We start from the raw sequence: 17,967 nt of genomic DNA on the forward strand, positions 1-17,967 counted from the left end.
TTGCCATTTAATTCCTATTTAAGAATTCAGTTAAGAGAAATGAAGTCTTCGAGAAAAGACTATAAGATATTAAAAAGATAACAAATAACATTATATTTAGCATACCTGGTCCCCACTCATTAAATCCATACATTATCTAGGGTTTTTCTATTTTATGCTTGAAATGGAAGAAGGCTATATAATATTTGAAATGAACCTTTTTAGCCTGTCATAGAATTGTTTTTATTGAATATAATTTTTTTGTTATACATTCAGCCTACATCTTAAGAAAAAGTTGGAAAAAATTTGATTATATACTTCTGTTGGGGTAGTGTTTAGAAGTTCCACAGGTCTTCTCAACTTTTGGCATTTGGGGTGGGACATTCTTCATTGTACAGGCCAGGGATCAGCAAACTCTGGCCCCACAGGCCAGATCTTGTCTGCAACCTGTTACTGGTACCGCCATAATCGAAGAATGGTTTTTATATTTTTAAATAGTTGAAGAAAAATCAACAAGGGTAGTATTTTGTGGCATGTGAAGATTATGTGAAATTCAAATTTCATTATCCATAAATAAAATTTTATTGCAACACAGCCACGCTTAATTGTTCATGTACTGTCTATAGCTGCTTTTCCACTACAACAGCAAAACTGAGTAGCTATGACAGAGACCCTGTAGCCTGCAAAAACTAAAATACTTAGTGACTCTTTACAGAAAAACTTTACTGACCCCAGGTGTACATTGTCAGAAGCACTGTGTTTATTATACCTAATTCCCACTCATGAAATGGTAATAGCATCTTCCATCACTGTGACAACAATAAATGCCCAGCTAGGTTTCCAAATGGGCCCTTGAGCACGGGGGGTGAGTACGGAGGCTGGTGGGATGGTACCTTTCCTAGTGTCTCCTTTGTTGATCTTTAGGAAAACCGTAAGAAATTTCTCTTAGGTCTCTGCATTAGGAAATGTTACGTTTCTCTTGGTGTGAGTCTGGTAACTGACTGTGTTTCCTTTTGTTGGGGCGTCTTGAAAACAGCTTGTCTGTAGTAGCTGTATGGAAATTTATATGATTGGCATTTATAAATAGATGTTATCTTGACTTCAGTTTATTTTCCTTCCTTTATTTTCATTTTACCTGCTTTGTATATCTTTTTTTTTCTTTTTTTTTTTTGGCTGTGTTGGGTCTTCGTTTCTGTGCGAGGGCTTTCTCTAGTTGTGGCAAGCGGGGGTCACTCTTCATCGCGGTGCGCGGGCCTCTCACTATCGCAGCCTCTCTTGTTGCGGAGCATAGGCTCCAGACACACAGGCTCAGTAGTTGTGGCTCACGGGCCTAGCTGCTCCGTGGCATGTGGGATCTTCCCAGACCAGGGCTCGAACCCGTGTCCCCTGCATTAGCAGGCAGATTCTCAACCACTGCGCCACCAGGGAAGCCCTGTATATCTATTTTTTTAATACTGTTTTATTACACTGGATGTATTCTAGTTGCTGAAGGGGAATTCCCTGGAGGTCCAGTGGTTAGGACTCCATGTTTTCACTGCCAAGAGCGCAGGTTCAATCCCTGGTCGGGCAACTACGATCCCGCAAGCTGCACTTGGCCAAAAAAAGTTGCTGTAAATCCTTTTTGGAATGAAATTTAATTCAATAACATATATTAACTGAATGAACAACCTCAGTGAAAAATTTTTTATCTGAAATTTTCACTTATCAATGCTGCTTTCATCCCATTTGAATATAGATCAGTGGTAACTAGTAGCTGAATATCATGCTAAATACGATTCTTGGTTTATCTCATTTAATTCTCAGAACAGCCCTGTAAGATAAATACTACTGTTACCCATATTTTATAGCTGTGGAAGCTTGAGTCTTAGATTAAGAAACTTGCCTACAGTGTCCCACACAGTAAGTGCTAGAGCTGGGCTTTAAACCTAGGTAGTATAGACAACTCTGACAGTACAGTATACTGGTTTTTGAAAACATTTTTTGGCAGTGGAATTTTTTTTTAATAAAATTTTAATTAAGAAATCCCAATAATAAAACAGATAAAAGCAATATTACTAATGAATTTATTTTTTATAAGTTGGAATTTATATTTATTTCTTGTTAGAAAGTCGATTCATAACTGGTTTCTAGTTTATTTCTAGTTTTAGTTGGGCAGTGTGGAGAAAACCCTCATTCATACCTTATTTGCATATGACAACAGTTAAACTCTATTATAATATGTGCTTACTTTTTTTTCTTTTTGTTTTTTAAGATTGATTGATTTTTTTGGCTGCATCGGGTCTAGTTGCTGCACGCAGGACCTTTCGTTGCAGCGCGCAGGCTCTTCATTGTGGTGTGTGGGCTTCTCTCTAGTTGTGGTGGCAGGTCTTCTCTAGTTGTGGCACGCAGGCTCCAGGGCGCGTGGGCTCTGTAATCGTGGCTCGCAGGTTCCAGAGCGCGTGGGCTCCGTAGTTTGCGGCACGCAGGCTCAGTAGTTGTGGCGCATAGGCTTAGTTGCCCTGCAGCATGTAGGATCTTAGTTCCCTGACCAGGGATTGAACCCGCGTCCCCTGCATCATAAGGCAGATTCTTTACCACTGGACCACCAGGGAAGTCCCAACCACAGGTAACCTTTTTAACAGCATGCTATTCTTCTAGTTTGGAAGAATAATAAATCAAAGTTGACTCACTGACAAAGGCTTGCATTCTCTAACATAAATGTCACCAAAAACAATTATTAGTCTTAGATAATACAACATAGGATAAGATGGTTATTTATTTTCTCATTCCAACTGACTTATGCTGTGATACGAGCACTTGGAACAGAAGTCTTTTCAAATAGCGTTTAATTTACCATTGTACACGAGTAGACTTGCATAGCCTAGCATCTCTTCACTTCAGAAATAATGTTTCTTCATCAGTAACCCATTCTCAAGAAGTTAACATGTGCATACAAAGATGGCAGAAGAATCTGTATCCATAGGCCATTTAAAAATATGGATAATCATATGTTTTTAAACTGGTGTGTATTTCAAATAGGAAACATCTCTACCAGGCCCTGGGATTTTTAGAACAGAGTTTGGACACTACTGGCTTGGATTCTCAAGAATTGGCGGTTGTTTCTGTCCCAACACCATTTAATTCTTCAATGCTCTAAATGTCTTGTATTATGGGACGTAATTGTAAGAAATGGAATAACTGTATAGTGAGATAGTATCACGAAGAAAACTGAGTTTTGGTTCTACTTTCTATTTTAGTACAATGTGAGTTTCGTTTTACGATTAATAGCCACTCTTTTATGAATCCCCAGAAGGTACCAGTTCCAATACCTTCTTTGTAACAGGTGGTTTTGCCATGTTAACTTCTAAAGTCTCCATAAGAAATAGTACCAAAGCTTGGTAGCGGTATAAAAAAAATTTTTTTTTTGATGGGACATATAAAGCAGTTTATTGAGGAGAGTTGTAGGTAAAAAGTGCTGTAAGACTTTGGAAAATCTTTTTCTTACTTTACTTCTTACATTCTTTAAGTCCTAGACCCATCTCCTTTAGGAATCTTTGTCTTTTTTCCTTCATCCTTGATATTATTCTCCTTCTCCATTTGTTTTATATCAGTTCCACTAAGCTGATCCTTGGTGAGGATGCACAAAAATGTTCTGTATCCTTATGTATATTTTCAAGAATGTGCTGGTTCCCATTCCATGATGTTGGAATATATTGATTTTCTTATTGAGAGATGAATATAACACTATTTAGCCATTAAGCTAAATAACATGTTTAGATTTGATAAAGCATTAAGATTAGATTGTGTAAAACATTTTGCCAACCTTGACTGAAAGATAACCTTAGAGTATGTTTATAGTAATACTTTTTTACATTAACCTTGGAATTTAGTGACTTATTCACTGTTAAGTCTAATGTACGAAGTTCTCTGTTAAATACATACACAAATTGACTCGCTGAGAGAAAGTGAGTGATTCTTAACATCGAGGAGCAGTTTTCTGACCTTGTTGACTTCTCCCCTTTAGAATCCTCAAAATCAGGCTCTCCTTTAGACCTATAAAACTAAATATTACTTGTCCATCCTTAGATAACATTCCTTTGTTTATTCTGGAAATTGGGGATTAGAGGGATGTGAAGCTGTAACCATGGTTTGATGTTAGGTTTTAAAGATCCTAGAATGCCATTCTAAAATTTTTAGATTTATTTATTAGGCATTGGAGTGCCGTGGAATATCGTGGTTCATATGATTCAGTAATATGGATTATTATGAACAGAATGTTTTAGGAAGTTTGACTTGCTGAGATGTAACATATAGGATCAAATTGAAGAGAAGCTGAAGCTGGAAGATCAGTCAGCTTTTTAGAGTAGTATTTTGAGGAGGGAGGCAGAATGGGAAAAAGGAGAATTAATGTACATTTAACATGGTTGCATTTTTTTTTTTTCTGTTCTTTCAGGATCCTCTTGTGCATTTATCAGAAGATGTGATAGCAAGAACTTATAACATTTTTGCTATTATGTTTCGGTATGCAGTAGAGATATTAACCTGGGAAAAGGAAAGTGAATTGCCACCAGATTTAGAGATGGTGTAAGTACAACCCGTTTATTCCTTGTATTTGTATTTGCTCACACTCAATTTTAAGCATTTTGATTCTAATTCCTCAAATTAACTTTAATACAGCTAGGATAGAACATAATCTTTTTTAATAATTAGTTTTCAGCATAATAATAACCTTGGTTTTATAGTTTTTAAATATGTGTGAGCCATTTAATTGGTAAAGGTTTTTCCCTGTTGTTGCTTTCGCTGATTTATAGCCATATTTTAGCCACATCAAGGCTCTACCACTGGTTTCAAGCACAGGCATTTTTCTCTTCTTTGTGTGATAAAGCTGTTAAGTTAACTCTACAGTTCTTTTTGTTTGTTTATGAGATTTGATTAGGGAATGAGTGAGTTTTCTGGTTTGATTAAATGCACAAATGCACAATGCACAAATGCACAAATTCAATTTTAACCATTTTTGATTCTAAATTTGTATAAAATTTATTCTACACTTTGTGATTCTTCTACAGTACATCTAACATTTTTACCATTTGTTCTTAGTTTATTGAGGAGATTGCAAATTTGTGACTAGAGAGCTGGATTCTGCTATAGCTGTATTAAGGTTAAGGGCTTACTTTTCTGCATGAATGTACTTGCCTCAAGCAGCCTTCTCTTCTACTTTTAATTCTAGCCAAGCTTGTTGGAATTGTATTCACAGTTAAGGTTGAATACAAGTGAGAGTCTAAAGGACATTGGTGGTGTTTCTTTTTTGCTTTCTCAACAGTGTTCCAAATAATTAGGTTATAGGTTGTTTTTTAGTAAAATGAGGAGTTAGTATTCCTTTTTTGGAAATGTTGAAAATGGCTTAGTTACCTCATAACTTTATCTTCATGTATTTCGAGTTGGGGACCAACTAAGATCTAAATCTGAGATCCAAATTTAGACCATAGAGAATAGAAGAGTTGTGTTTTTATTTTTCTGTTCCATTGTAAGTTTGGGACCACCAGCATAGAAGGGAAAAGAATCTAACTTGCGTCTCTTGTAATGTTTTCCCATCTTAGTAAATGGCATTTCATCTACCCAGAAACCTGAGTCATGCATATCCACTTAGATTTCACGTCCAGCTGGTTCTCCCTCTGTCAAATTGTTTACTTCTGTTCATCTCCATTACTACTATGCTAGTCCACATTGCGTTAATTTCATCCTTGGACAACATGACGTCCCTAACTAGACTGCCATATCCACTCGTGTCTCTCATGGTCCATTCTCCACATATAGCCAAAGTGAACTTTAAGACAAATCTGACCATAGCTCCTATTTCACTTTCAAATCTTTGATTGCCCTTAGGATGGCAAAATCGAAATCCATTACAAGGTCTTTAAGATTTCTGCCTCTCTCCAAACTAATCTCCTCCTTCCTCCCTGTGCTCCAGCTCCCAGTATTTACCTTTGCCACCTCAGGGCCTTTGCTTTCACTTTCTTCTAGCCCTTCGCACTGTTGGCTTTGGGGCCCAGATATTATGGTCTCTAACTGGTGGATTGTAGAATTTTTAGCAGCATCCTTGGCCCTTACCCACTGGATGCCAGTGGCACTCCCACCCCAGTCATGACAACCAAAAGTTTCCAGACATTGCCCAGTGGTCATCTATGGAGGGTAGAGGAGAATTGCCCCCACTTGAGCACCACTGATAGCCAATTCTGACTTCAGCTCTCAAATTACTTCTTTGGCAGTTCTCTGAACTCCCATACTGGTTTTATCCCACTCTAGCATCCTATTCTTTTTGATAAAAGCGAATTCACATAGATTATATGTATAGTATCTATCTTTCCCACCAGCCAGTAGTGTCATAGAGTGTGGGGACCACAGATGGCTTCATTACAGGTATGTGCCTAGTACCTAGCACGTTCCCTAGAACAAAGTGTGTTCTTAATAAATCATCCTGGAGCAAGGTGATATGCAAATAGATAATATATAATTAATGTTTTATCCCACAGAGAGAAGAGTGACACCTACTATTGCATGCTGTTTAATGATGAGGTTCATACCTATGAACAAGTTATTTATACTCTTCAGAAAGCTGTTAACTGTACACAAAAAGAAGCCATTGGCTTTGCAACTACAGTAGATCGAGATGTAAGTAATTTCATTATATTGATGTCACATAATAAATTAAACTTTTAATACAGATAAGTTATCCTAGAAAATTGAGTTAGAGGTATATATGTCTAGGCTATTTTCCTTTAATTTCATATGAATATTGGCCCAAATATATATTGGATATAACTGTAAGCTATTGTCAGAAAGTTTAGGAGGAAACGTAGATACAGTTGCTCTCATCCTACACAGTGGTTAGAAATATTCAGTTATGAAAATAGAAATTATAGCAGCCTAGAAGAATAAATATTGTATTGTTCAAGGATAACAACTTGAACTTATTAATGGCTTGAAAAATGTTAGGATAGCTTTGAAGGAAAATATTTTAATTTACTTTTTAATTAATGAATAGAATAAACATTGTAGATATTAAAAATTGACCAGAGTTGTTATGTGCTCAGATAACACTGTGTTTATTTGTTTACTGTTTCAAAAGTTATTAATACTGAATATAAATATTTTTACAAGTTAATTTCAAATATCTTTATTTACAGGGACGTAGGTCTGTTCGATATGGAGACTTCCAGTATTGTGAACAAGCAAAATCAGTAATTGTGGTAAGTAATATAAAAATATGTCTACACTCTTATTTTTTATTAGTATAAAACCAGTCCCACATTTTGGTGTTTATGAACACATTTTTCTGCCTTCCTGAATGTAAAGCCACATCAATCAAAAATCATGTTTAAATATATGTTACTTGAGCATTGCTTACTGCTTTATCTAGTTTTTTTTAAACTATGTAAGATTGATACAGAAAATGAATGTTTAGATGAGATATATATGTATATATTTCTGTCTTCTTATTTTTTCATCAGAGACGTCTTAGAAAGTTTTTTGCTTTCTGTTTTGTTTTTGATAGGGTTTCACATTACTTTTTAGGAATTATACTGGCCTTTAGCACCAAGATTAGAATTCAAGGGAAGTTGTTTCTTGGTACCTAATAGCAAGGTATGCTGCATATCCTAATAGCATTTAGTGTATAATTTATCTGAAAGAAAACTATTCCCCACATTTAGATTTATTTTTAAAAGTTAGAATTTATTGTTTTTAACTATTCCATGTAACTGCATTTTATGTAAATGTCCTTTTAAAATATAATTTTATATATTTTATATATTGTGAAATATTTTAAATATACAGATGAAAATGCCTGTGTGCTACATTATACCTTATTTTCTTCATACGTATTTTAAATAAATAAAATAGTATAGAAGCCCTTGTATTATCCCTTCTAAATCCCATTCCCCTTCCTCCTTCCCGAGAGATAACTACTTTCATTAATTTATCTTTCATTTTCATACATGCCTTTATATTTCATCTGTTAAATATCCATCCATATTATATGTATTGATTTGGAAGTCTTTAAACATTATATAACAAGATTCATACTGAATGTATTATATTGCAATTTGCCTTTTCATTTCAGTGTTGTTTCTAGATTTATCTGTGTTGATACATGTATCTGTAAGTATTCCATTGATGACTATACCATAATTTTTCCATTCTCCAGTTGATGGACAATTAGGATATTTCCAATTTTTTTCTATAACTATCAGTCCTGCTGTGGTCATTTTTTTGTCCTCTTGTTGCGTAGAAGCAAAAGCTTCTCTAGGGTATATACCAAGAAATGGAATTTCTGAGTTGTTAGCTTTTGGGCATTTTCAGCTATACTAGATTTTGCCAAGTTAATCTCCAAAATGGTGGTACCAATATACATCCAACCAGCACTGAAGTAGAGTTCCCATATCTCTACTGCTTTGTCAAAACTATATATTGTCAAATTTTTAAAATTTTGCCAACCTGATGTGTATGAATGGCATCTCATCAGTTAAATTTGCACTGCCTTGATTACTGAGTATCTTATTTCATATTTATTGTATTGGTCATTTAAGTTTTCTGTGAATTTCTTGTTCATACTCTTTACCCATTTTTTTGTTGTTAGGTTATTTGTCTTTTTCTTACTGATTTGTAAGGACTCTTCACATAATCTGAATCCTGATCTTTTGTTGCAGTGTCTTTTCCTAATATGTGACTTATTTTAAGCTTATTTGTGATGCTTCTCCTTGAGCAAAAGCTTTAATTTTAATGTAGCAAAATATATTTTTCTCTTCATGAGTTTGTGTCTTATTTAAGAAATTCTTTATTGATAACTGGACATACTCAATGTAATAATACATCAGAAACTATACTGTGGTTGTATAAAAAGAACATTCCCATTCTTAGGAAATGTATACTGAAGTTTTTAGGGATAAGGGGACATTATGCATATAACTTAACCTTCAGTGGTTTGTTTTTTTTTTTTTTTTAAATGCTTGTGTGTGTCTGTGTGGAGAAAGAAAGATAATGTGCAAATGATAAAGCAATTGGAATAGAATGTTTACAGTAGATGAATCCAGGTAAAGGAGAAGGTGTTTTTTTTCCCTTTACATTTGTTGCTTCATAGTGTTATTTCAGTTTTTCCCTAAAAAATCAGTACTTGTAATCTCTGGTAGTGTCTGCATAGATATACTATATGCATAATATAGAATAGAAAGTCCAGAAATAGATACTAGTATGAGGAAAATCTAGGAAACAAGTACATTCTAAGGGAGGAGGAGAGCTTCTTAACCAAGACTAGAACCCCAGGAGTTAGAAAAGAACTTTTTTTTTTTGGCTGCATAAAAAATTTGCATAGCAAAATATTATAAAAAATGTCAGTAGACAGTAGATTTAGAAAAATTATTTCTAACACAAAGGATAGACATTTAATGTTTATGATAAACAGAGCACTCATAGATTATCAAGTAGGGAGTGAACAACAAAATAGAAAAATGGGCATAAGATATGAAAAGACGATCACAACAGAGAAGATCTAGGTGGTAAATATATGTAAAAAGAGACTCAAACTCACTAGTTTAGTAAAGTGACGGAGATTTCATACCCAACAAGATGGAGAAATTAGAGTGATAAAGTACCTTGCTGGCAGAGATGCAGAGAACAGAAATACTCGTGTAAAAATAAATTGCTACCACATAATTGGAAAACAATCTAGTAGCATCTATTATCTCTCCTAGGAATTTATCCTGTAAAAATACAAGCACCAGTTAGTGTGTGTACAAAATGTTCAGTACTACGTTTTTTGTAGTCATAGAAGACTGAAAACAAAGAGACTATGAATGCCCTTCTCTAAAGAATGTCTAAATAAATCCACACCACAGAATTTTATGAGTCATTAACCAAAAAAAAAAACTGTTAACACAAAGATGCGACAGAATATGTGTAGTATCCCATTTTTTGTAAATCAAGTAAAAACCTTTATAAATGTGTACATATATAATACATATAGATGGATAAAGTATGCAAAGGTGTACTGTGTTAATGTGGGTTATGGAGATGGGATGAACTGGTGGGTAGAAAGATGATCCAAGCAAAAAAGGAAAAGGGGGGGAAAACATGTTAAATTAAAAGTTTTGATAGACTTAAATAGACATTTATCCAAAGATGATATGCAGATTGCCAAAGCACGGGAAAACATGCTCAGTATTACTAATCACTAGGGGAATGCAAGTAAAAACCACAATAAGATACCACCTCATGTCCATTAGGATGGCTATTAAAAACAAACAACAACAACAACAAAACAATAACAGAAAATCACAGGTATTGGCAAGGATATGGAAAAATTGGAACCCTCGTGCACTATTGGTGGGAATGTAGAATGGTGCGACCACTATGGAAAACAGTATGGTGGTTCCTCTAAAAATTAAAAATAGAATTGCCATATGATCCAGCAGTCTTGCTTCTGGGTATATACACAAAAGAATTGAAAGCAGGATCTCATGTTCATAACAACATTATTCACCGTAGACAAAAGGTAGAAGCAACTTTAGTGTCTACCAATGGATGAATGGATAAACAAAGTCTATATACATACAATAGAATATTATTCAGCCTTAAAAAGGAAGAAAATTCTGATACATGCTACAGCGTGGATGAACCTTGAGGACATTATGCTAAGTGAAATAAGCTAGTCACAAAAAGATACTACAAATAATGTATGATTCTGCTTGTATGAGGTACCTGGAGTGTTTGATGGGTACAGAGTTTTAGTTTCACAAGACAGAGAGTTCTGGAGACTGGTTATACAACAATCTGCTTTACAGAACTGCACACTTAAAAATGGTTAAGTTGGAAAGTTTTGTGTGTATTTACTACAATTTTTTTTAAAGTATTGATAACATCACATTTGTGCAGTCAAGTAAATTATTTAAATTAGTGTGTAATTACATTAAAAAATTAGTTTAAAGACATAAAGCCAATTTAAGCATTTAAATAATTTATAATTGGTGGGGCAGATTTTCAAATATAAGACCAAAAATTCAGGTTACTTAAAGCTGTAACTTCTTACTTTTTTGTAAGAATCCTAAGATTGCTTCTAGAAAATTAGAATCTGAATAAAGCAAGCCACGTGGTATTTTTCTTACACACATACATGAAAAACTCCCCTATAATGATGAGAGTGTAGCTATATTAAACAAAAATATTAACTTCTTTCTCTAAAATAGCCTTTTTAAGTTTGTTTTTTCATCCTGCCATTTCTTTTTAAGAGAAATACCAGTAGACAGACAAAGCCACTCAAAGTTCAAGTTATGCATTCGTCTATTGTCGCACATCAGAATTTTGGTTTGAAACTTTTGTCTTGGCTGGGAAGTATTATTGGATATTCAGGTAGGTTCATACTTGTGCTAATTGACTTAAAAATGAGCTCATATGCCTTTGCCAAACTGTTTTGGAAAAAATAGCAAGTGGAATCGTTTTTTTTGCTTTAGTTTCATGTTTTAAAACACCATCTCATAATATCTTTATACGTAGAAAAAAATCTGTTTCCCAATTTTGATCCATGGGATCTTTTTTATATGCATACAGAGGAGTCTGTGTTCAAATAAATGCAGGAAACAGTGGGTTAAACAATTGTAAATGACTATAATATGCTAATGAAACCTAAATCTTACCAACTTGATAAAAGAACCTATTTCTTAATGGCGTATCCTGTGGAATTCTCTTCCACAAAGCAAGCTGCATAATGCTACTGTATATAAAACCTAAATGATTAACTGTTTAAAGGATGTCTTTGTTTTGACTTCTACGACTTGTGGTTACTAATAATTTGCAACCCTGAAAATTTGCAAATTTGAAGTTACTGTGTATTTGAGTTTTTGTTTTTCCACAGTCTACAAATTAGATAATCTTTTAAAAGTAGTGATAAACAGAATTAAGAACCTTCACGTCCAATGCCAAAAATACAAGTTTGCTGTGTAACACTGAAGAGTAAACTAGGAATAGATCTAGGCTGTCATACTGTTCTTCAGGCAAGGGAGGTGGTTTGAATAAATGACATTCCAATGTTTGCTATAAAGAAAATTTCTAAAACATTTGTATTAAAAGGCTACCAGAAAGAGTATTGCCACACTGTGAATTGACAGGTGAAAATATGGAGGTGTGGAAATTTAGGAGAACGTGTTTGTTTAATCTAAATGTCTTTCCAATTATTTCTCTCCTTTTTTTTTTTTTTTTTTTTTTTTTTTTGGCTTTGGTGTTTTCCATTGGATATCTGTATGCCAAGTACTGTGCTACAGCATTAATGAATAGTATCATGGAAGCAGTTTTCTGCTGAAAATTTTCTTTGAGAAAATTTATTTATCATCAACAATTTAAAGACCTTATCTATTATTTAATTCGTATATAAAGTTTTCTCTTTAGCCTTGTAAACAATTTCTATTTGGTGACTCTTATAATTAAATTTTAAAGTTACTCTATTTTTTGTTTTTTTTTGGATTATTTTGCATGCTTGTAGAAGACTTTAAAACAGTGGATTTTAAATATGAAACTAGAAGGTATTAAAGTTGTGGTTTTGTTAATACTTATATATAGTTTTTAAGTTTAACATTTAGAATATAATGGAATTTGCCTTCCAAAGCCACTCATATAGTAGGTATACATAAGTACATAGTGTATTTTTGTTTAATGAAGAACATTTTGCATACCATTAATAAAATGGACTGGTATAAAAGTACAGAGGTAATGTATTCTTTCTTTTAAATGGTAGCACAATTTTATATTATACTTATCTTCAGTTATCATGGGATATGTAACAATTTTACTGTAACCTGGTTTAATTAGCATAGATGCTTTAAAAACCATGTTTATTTCAGTGGCTTTTGGGTTCTTTGTTGCTTATTTAAATTCTTTACAGCATAAGAGGTCATTGCCATTCTGATACACATGTATTTTGGTATTCTGGAATAAGAGTTGGTGTATAATGCAAGATTTGGAATTTTTCTCCATTTTGTGAACATGTTAATAAAATAGTATGTTTACTTTTTCTGAATAAATTTGACCTTTAGTTAAAAAAGAAAAAGTAAGACCCTATAGTGGATCCATTTGAAAATTTCTACTAATATGTCATTTTATTTTAATATTTGAAGTTACTGTTTCTTGACTACTTTTCTTCTTGTTTTAAGATGGTCTTCGCCGAATTTTATGTCAAGTTGGTTTACAAGAAGGGCCAAATGGTGAAAACTCTTCTCTAGTGGATAGGTTGATGCTTAGTGATTCCAAATTGTGGAAAGGTACATATCTTAACTACTTTTAAGGTATAGGGGAACTTACACAGGTAATTGGGATGTTAGTTTCTTTTTCATTTGGGGAGGTATTTAATAAATATATTTATGGTTTTTAGAATTAACACATGCAGTCTTATTCTTTGGGGAAAAAACAGATTTGGGGATCCATGATCCAAATTAAATCACCTTTATGTTTTGTTTGAAAAATATATTTAGAAAAACTGATTAAGGAACACATGTAGAGTGTTGCTCTTGACACTTAAAATATAGTTGATCATATGAAAACTTTGGAAATGTAATTTTTGGCTTGTTAGATATATCCTTATCTTACATCTGCTCTTTTTGTAAAAGGTGCTAGGAGTGTGTATCATCAGTTGTTCATGAGCAGTCTACTTATGGATTTGAAATACAAGAAACTGTTTGCTGTTCGATTTGCAAAGGTAAGTAGTTTCTCACTTTTGAAGATTAACAAAATAGGTTATATACAGAGTAACTGTAGTCCATGATTATATCCAGTGTTTGTAAAATTAACAGCTGATAGTAATATGTCAGTGGGTTGATTTTAAATTGTAAGAAACTTCATAAATGATCTTTTTATCTTTCATCAATAGAATAAAATTCTAGCAGTGAGGTTTTTCTTGTTTATCATCTGCCATGATAATGTGAATATCCATCTATGCAGTGTGTATGATGTGAAATGATAAATGAAGACTTTAAACCTATGTCATTGAATTATGTTACTCCTATTAAATTTTGTGTAAGAAAAGATAATTTTAGTTGAAACGACCTGTATATTTGGATGTGATTTAAGAATCATAACTCTAGGTTGTTGATATTATTGAATTATGTTCTTCTCCCTTTCAGCAGCATGTGATTAAGCTAACTGCTTGGGTTTTTTATTCACCTGAATTAGGGGTTATTAACCAAGGAAACATACAAGAATCATTTGGGGAGCTCTTTCAAAATGCATGTGTTTGGGTTCCATTCTCAAACCTACTGAAGCAGATTCACCAAGAATGGGGCCCAAGCATGTATACTTTGAAAGAGCCATCAGGTGACTCTGATAGGCATCCAGAAGTAACGAAAGTCTGGTTTCATCAGAGACAGTGTACAGCTACTGTGATTTGGCTCCACCCATGTACAGTGACGTCCCAGGATTTTAGTAGCTGTTACTCCTATTTGAGCTCACAAATTGCCATTGTGCTAAAGAAGATTGTATAGTGAATTGATATTTACACAGTTTAGTTGGTACATTCCAGTCATCATTCTCATAGAATATCTTATTGACTCCTCCAGCACTGATTTTTCATTATAATCCTTAAACATTGGTCATTGTGGATTAGAGGTGAATCTCCCCCTTGTTGTTTAGAATTACCAGCAGTTGCAGAGAGATTTTATGGAGGATGATCACGAGCGAGCAGTGTCCGTGACTGCTCTGTCTGTCCAGTTCTTCACCGCACCTACTCTGGTGAGTAGTGCTTGCCTTTTCTTTGTAACTGATAGTTGGCACTCCTTGCCTTTTTTTGCCTTCTTAATAGAACTATGAGCGTTTGCAGAGTGATTATGTGACAGATGACCACGACAGAGAGTTTTCAGTCGCAGACCTCTCGGTTCAGATTTTCACAGTCCCTTCACTTGTAAGTACTAAAAGACTAAGAAGAATTTTCTTGTTTTCCATTAGAAGAAGTAAAGCCTTAAAATAATAGAGAACTGAGATCTGTATATTCCTGAATAGAAAAATATTATTTTAGAAAAATATATATTAGAAAAATAATATTTTATTAATGGGTGATCAGACTTCACATGCCTTCAGTCATACTAGAACATGTATCTTTTTTTTTTTAATTTTATTTATTTATTTATTTACTTATCTATTCCTGGCTGTGTTGGGTCTTCGCTTCTGCTCGAGGGCCTCCCCAGTTGCGGCAAGCGGGGGCCACTCTTCATCGCGGTGCACGGGCCTCTCACTATCGTGGCCTCTCTTGTTGCGGAGCACAGGCTCCAGATGCGCAGGCTCAGTAGTTGTTGCTCACGGGCCTAGTTGCTCCGCAGCACGTGGGATCCTCCCAGACCAGGGCTCGAACCCGTGTCCCCCGCATTAGCAGGCAGATTCTCAACCACTGCGCCACCAGGGAAGCCCAGAACATGTATCTTTGAATGTGTAATCTGGAGGGGGAAAGTCATTTGAACTTAATCTGTACTTTCTCATAGTACTTCCCTGAGGTTTTGAACTGATGAGTTAAAATTAAACTCATTAGTTTAACAAATTTATCCATTAGAAACAGCATATTGTGGGAATTCCCTGGCCATCCAATGGTTAGGACTCAGTGCTTTCACTGCCTGCAAGTTCAGTTCCTGGTCGGGGAACTAAAATCCTGCAAGCTGCGTGGCGTGGCCAAAAAAAGAAGAAACAGCATACTGTATATAATCTCACATTCTAAGAAGCCTCCTTTTCCCTGCTAAGGGAAGGGGTAACTAAGGCAATTGAATCATGATGATTGGGTGATCTTGTACTAAGTTTCGCTAGTTGTTCCAGGAGGCATCACTATGTTTTAGTTCTACTGAATAATTTATTAATATTTAATTCATTAAAAAAAATTTACTGAGCACCTATTATTTATTGGGCACAATTCTAGGTTTTGGGAATGAATGGTGAACAGACATGGGCCTTGCCCTCATGAAACTTACAGTAGGGAGGGAAAGACTCACGTAAATGGTAATTAAAATTATAATAAAAACTGAAGAATTCTGTTGTTTTGGTAGAGTAGGAGAGATCTGACCTTTTCCCACAGTTCAGAAGAGGATTCTGTAGGGAAGGTAACTTTATGCAGGAGTGTGAAGAGGAATCATGCAGAGGAACCAACACTTGAAAAAATCCTGAAGTAGGGAAGGGAAGAGAAGGGAAGAGGTATGGTCGAAGATCCTTGAACACGGAGTTAAATGAGACCAGAAACATAGGCAAGGGCCTAATTGTATGGAGTTAAGAGTATTCTACAGTTATTTTATTAACAAGGTGTTATGTTCCAGCTTCTTTTTTTAATGACTGTTTTTTCCCCAGATTATTTTTATGTTCAAGGGTATATTCTAGGACAATTGAAGCTGTCTGAAGTCTATTTAGCCACTAATGAGATATTTTGGGCCAAATTAAGGATTTTGGTTTTTCTCTTAAGAACATTGGAAGGCACTGAAGAGTTTTAGGTGGCACTTATAGCATCACGTTTGTGATTTTTAAAAGATGATGCTTCTTGTAATTTGGAGAACAAATTTGCAGGAGCAGTAGTGGATGTGGGAAACCTGTGGGGATTGTGGCAGCGGGTATAGAAGTTGTGAGAGATATGTAAGTAGTGAAATCTACTGACGGGCCACATGTTGGGTTTGAGGAATATTAGGTTTGGTGAGTGATTGGTTGTTGGGTTTGAGGGGAAAATATAAAGGTGATTTCTGGGTTTCTGACTTTTGTAACCAAGAGGAGAATGAGTAGAACTTATAAAAAGGGAAAGTGTTGCTTTCAGTTTAGTCAGGGATGAGTTTGAGAAGCCTCTGAGACAATTCCATGTGTATTCAAATCTGTTTCTCTCCTCCATTGATCCTTTTGTCCATTTCCATGCCAGTACCCAGTTTTAATAATATTAGCTTACTATTCCATTTTGATATTTTATAGAGCTAAATCTTCTTTCATTATTCTTTTCAAAAAAATTCTTAATTATTTTAGGCTTTTTTTTTTAAAGAAGAACTAAAATCAGTTTGTCAATTTCAGAAACCACATTAGGGTTTTTGATTGAAAAGATGTTGTATTTATAGATAATATGGGAAGAACTGGTATCTTTGCAATATTGAGTATCCCCATCTAGGAACATAACTTGTCTTAAAAGTGTTTATGTTTTATATTTTTGACACTATTGTAAATTATTCATATTTTTAATCTCACTATGGCTAGTATGTAAGAAAACTACTGATTTTTATATATCCATCTTGTATCAGTCTGGTTTTCTTACTAACATTTTCTCTAATATTTTGTGTTGATTCCTTGGAATTTCTAGTAATCTACAAATAATAATTTTTGGTTTTTTCCGATATTTCAACCTTTTATGTTTCTTGTCTGACTCCTTTAGTTAGAAGCACTAGAAAAATAACATATGTATTCATTTATTCAGAGCATATTTATTTAGCACCTTTATTAACTAGGCACTGTTTGGGGCTCTGGAGATAAATATAGCAGTAAACAAAAAAGACAAAAGACCCTGTTCCCATGGGATTTATAGTGCAATTGGGGAGAGACAGATGTATATAATATTTACATATTTATATATTTATTATAAATCAAATGTTGAGAAGTGCTGTAAAGTAGGAAAGCAGGTTAAGGGGTTAGAGAGTGACAGTGGAAGGGTCATATTTTATGCAAGGTTATCAAAAAAGGCCTTTCAGAGAGGTGGTGTTTGAACAGAGACATGAGGGAGTGAGTGATGTGACTAACTGGTGAAAGAGCCTCCTAGGCAGAGGGAACAGCAAGTGCAAAGTTCTGAGATGAATGTGCACTTGGCATTTTGGAAGAAAGAACCCAGAACAGGCCAGTGTTGCTAGAGTGAGTGAGGAGGATAATGATCCATGAGGTCATTGAGTCTGGGGATAAGGGGAACATGGGAGTGGATTAGTGCCAGACCTTGAAGGCCATTGTAATACAAGTACTTATATATTTTGTCTAAAGAAAGTAGAA

General features: G+C 34.5%; 1 protein-coding gene across 16 annotated transcripts in view; it reads left to right on the forward strand.

The window, feature by feature from the left end:
* The window catches only part of UBR2 (ubiquitin protein ligase E3 component n-recognin 2), a 122,071-nt gene that overhangs the window by 37,559 nt on the left and 66,545 nt on the right, over window positions 1-17,967 (forward strand). For 14 of the 16 annotated variants that reach the window (XR_014232397.1, XR_014232398.1, XR_014232399.1 and 11 more), the window contains 7 exons: window positions 4,412-4,542; window positions 6,489-6,627; window positions 7,143-7,205; window positions 11,238-11,358; window positions 13,152-13,259; window positions 13,605-13,693; window positions 14,792-14,890. Coding sequence is in view for 12 of the 16 variants with exons in the window: in XM_082345924.1 (XP_082202050.1) it covers window positions 4,412-4,542; window positions 6,489-6,627; window positions 7,143-7,205; window positions 11,238-11,358; window positions 13,152-13,259; window positions 13,605-13,693; window positions 14,792-14,890 (750 nt within the window). In the remaining 4 variants the exon portion in view is untranslated. Of the gene's footprint in view, window positions 1-4,411; window positions 4,543-6,488; window positions 6,628-7,142; window positions 7,206-11,237; window positions 11,359-13,151; window positions 13,260-13,604; window positions 13,694-14,622; window positions 14,722-14,791; window positions 14,891-17,967 lie in introns of all 16 variants that reach the window. The other 2 variants (XM_082345926.1, XM_082345928.1) reach the window with 1 other exon arrangement.

Source organism: Balaenoptera borealis (genome assembly GCF_965194805.1).
Source record: "Balaenoptera borealis genome assembly, chromosome: 12".
NCBI lineage: Eukaryota > Metazoa > Chordata > Mammalia > Artiodactyla > Balaenopteridae > Balaenoptera > Balaenoptera borealis.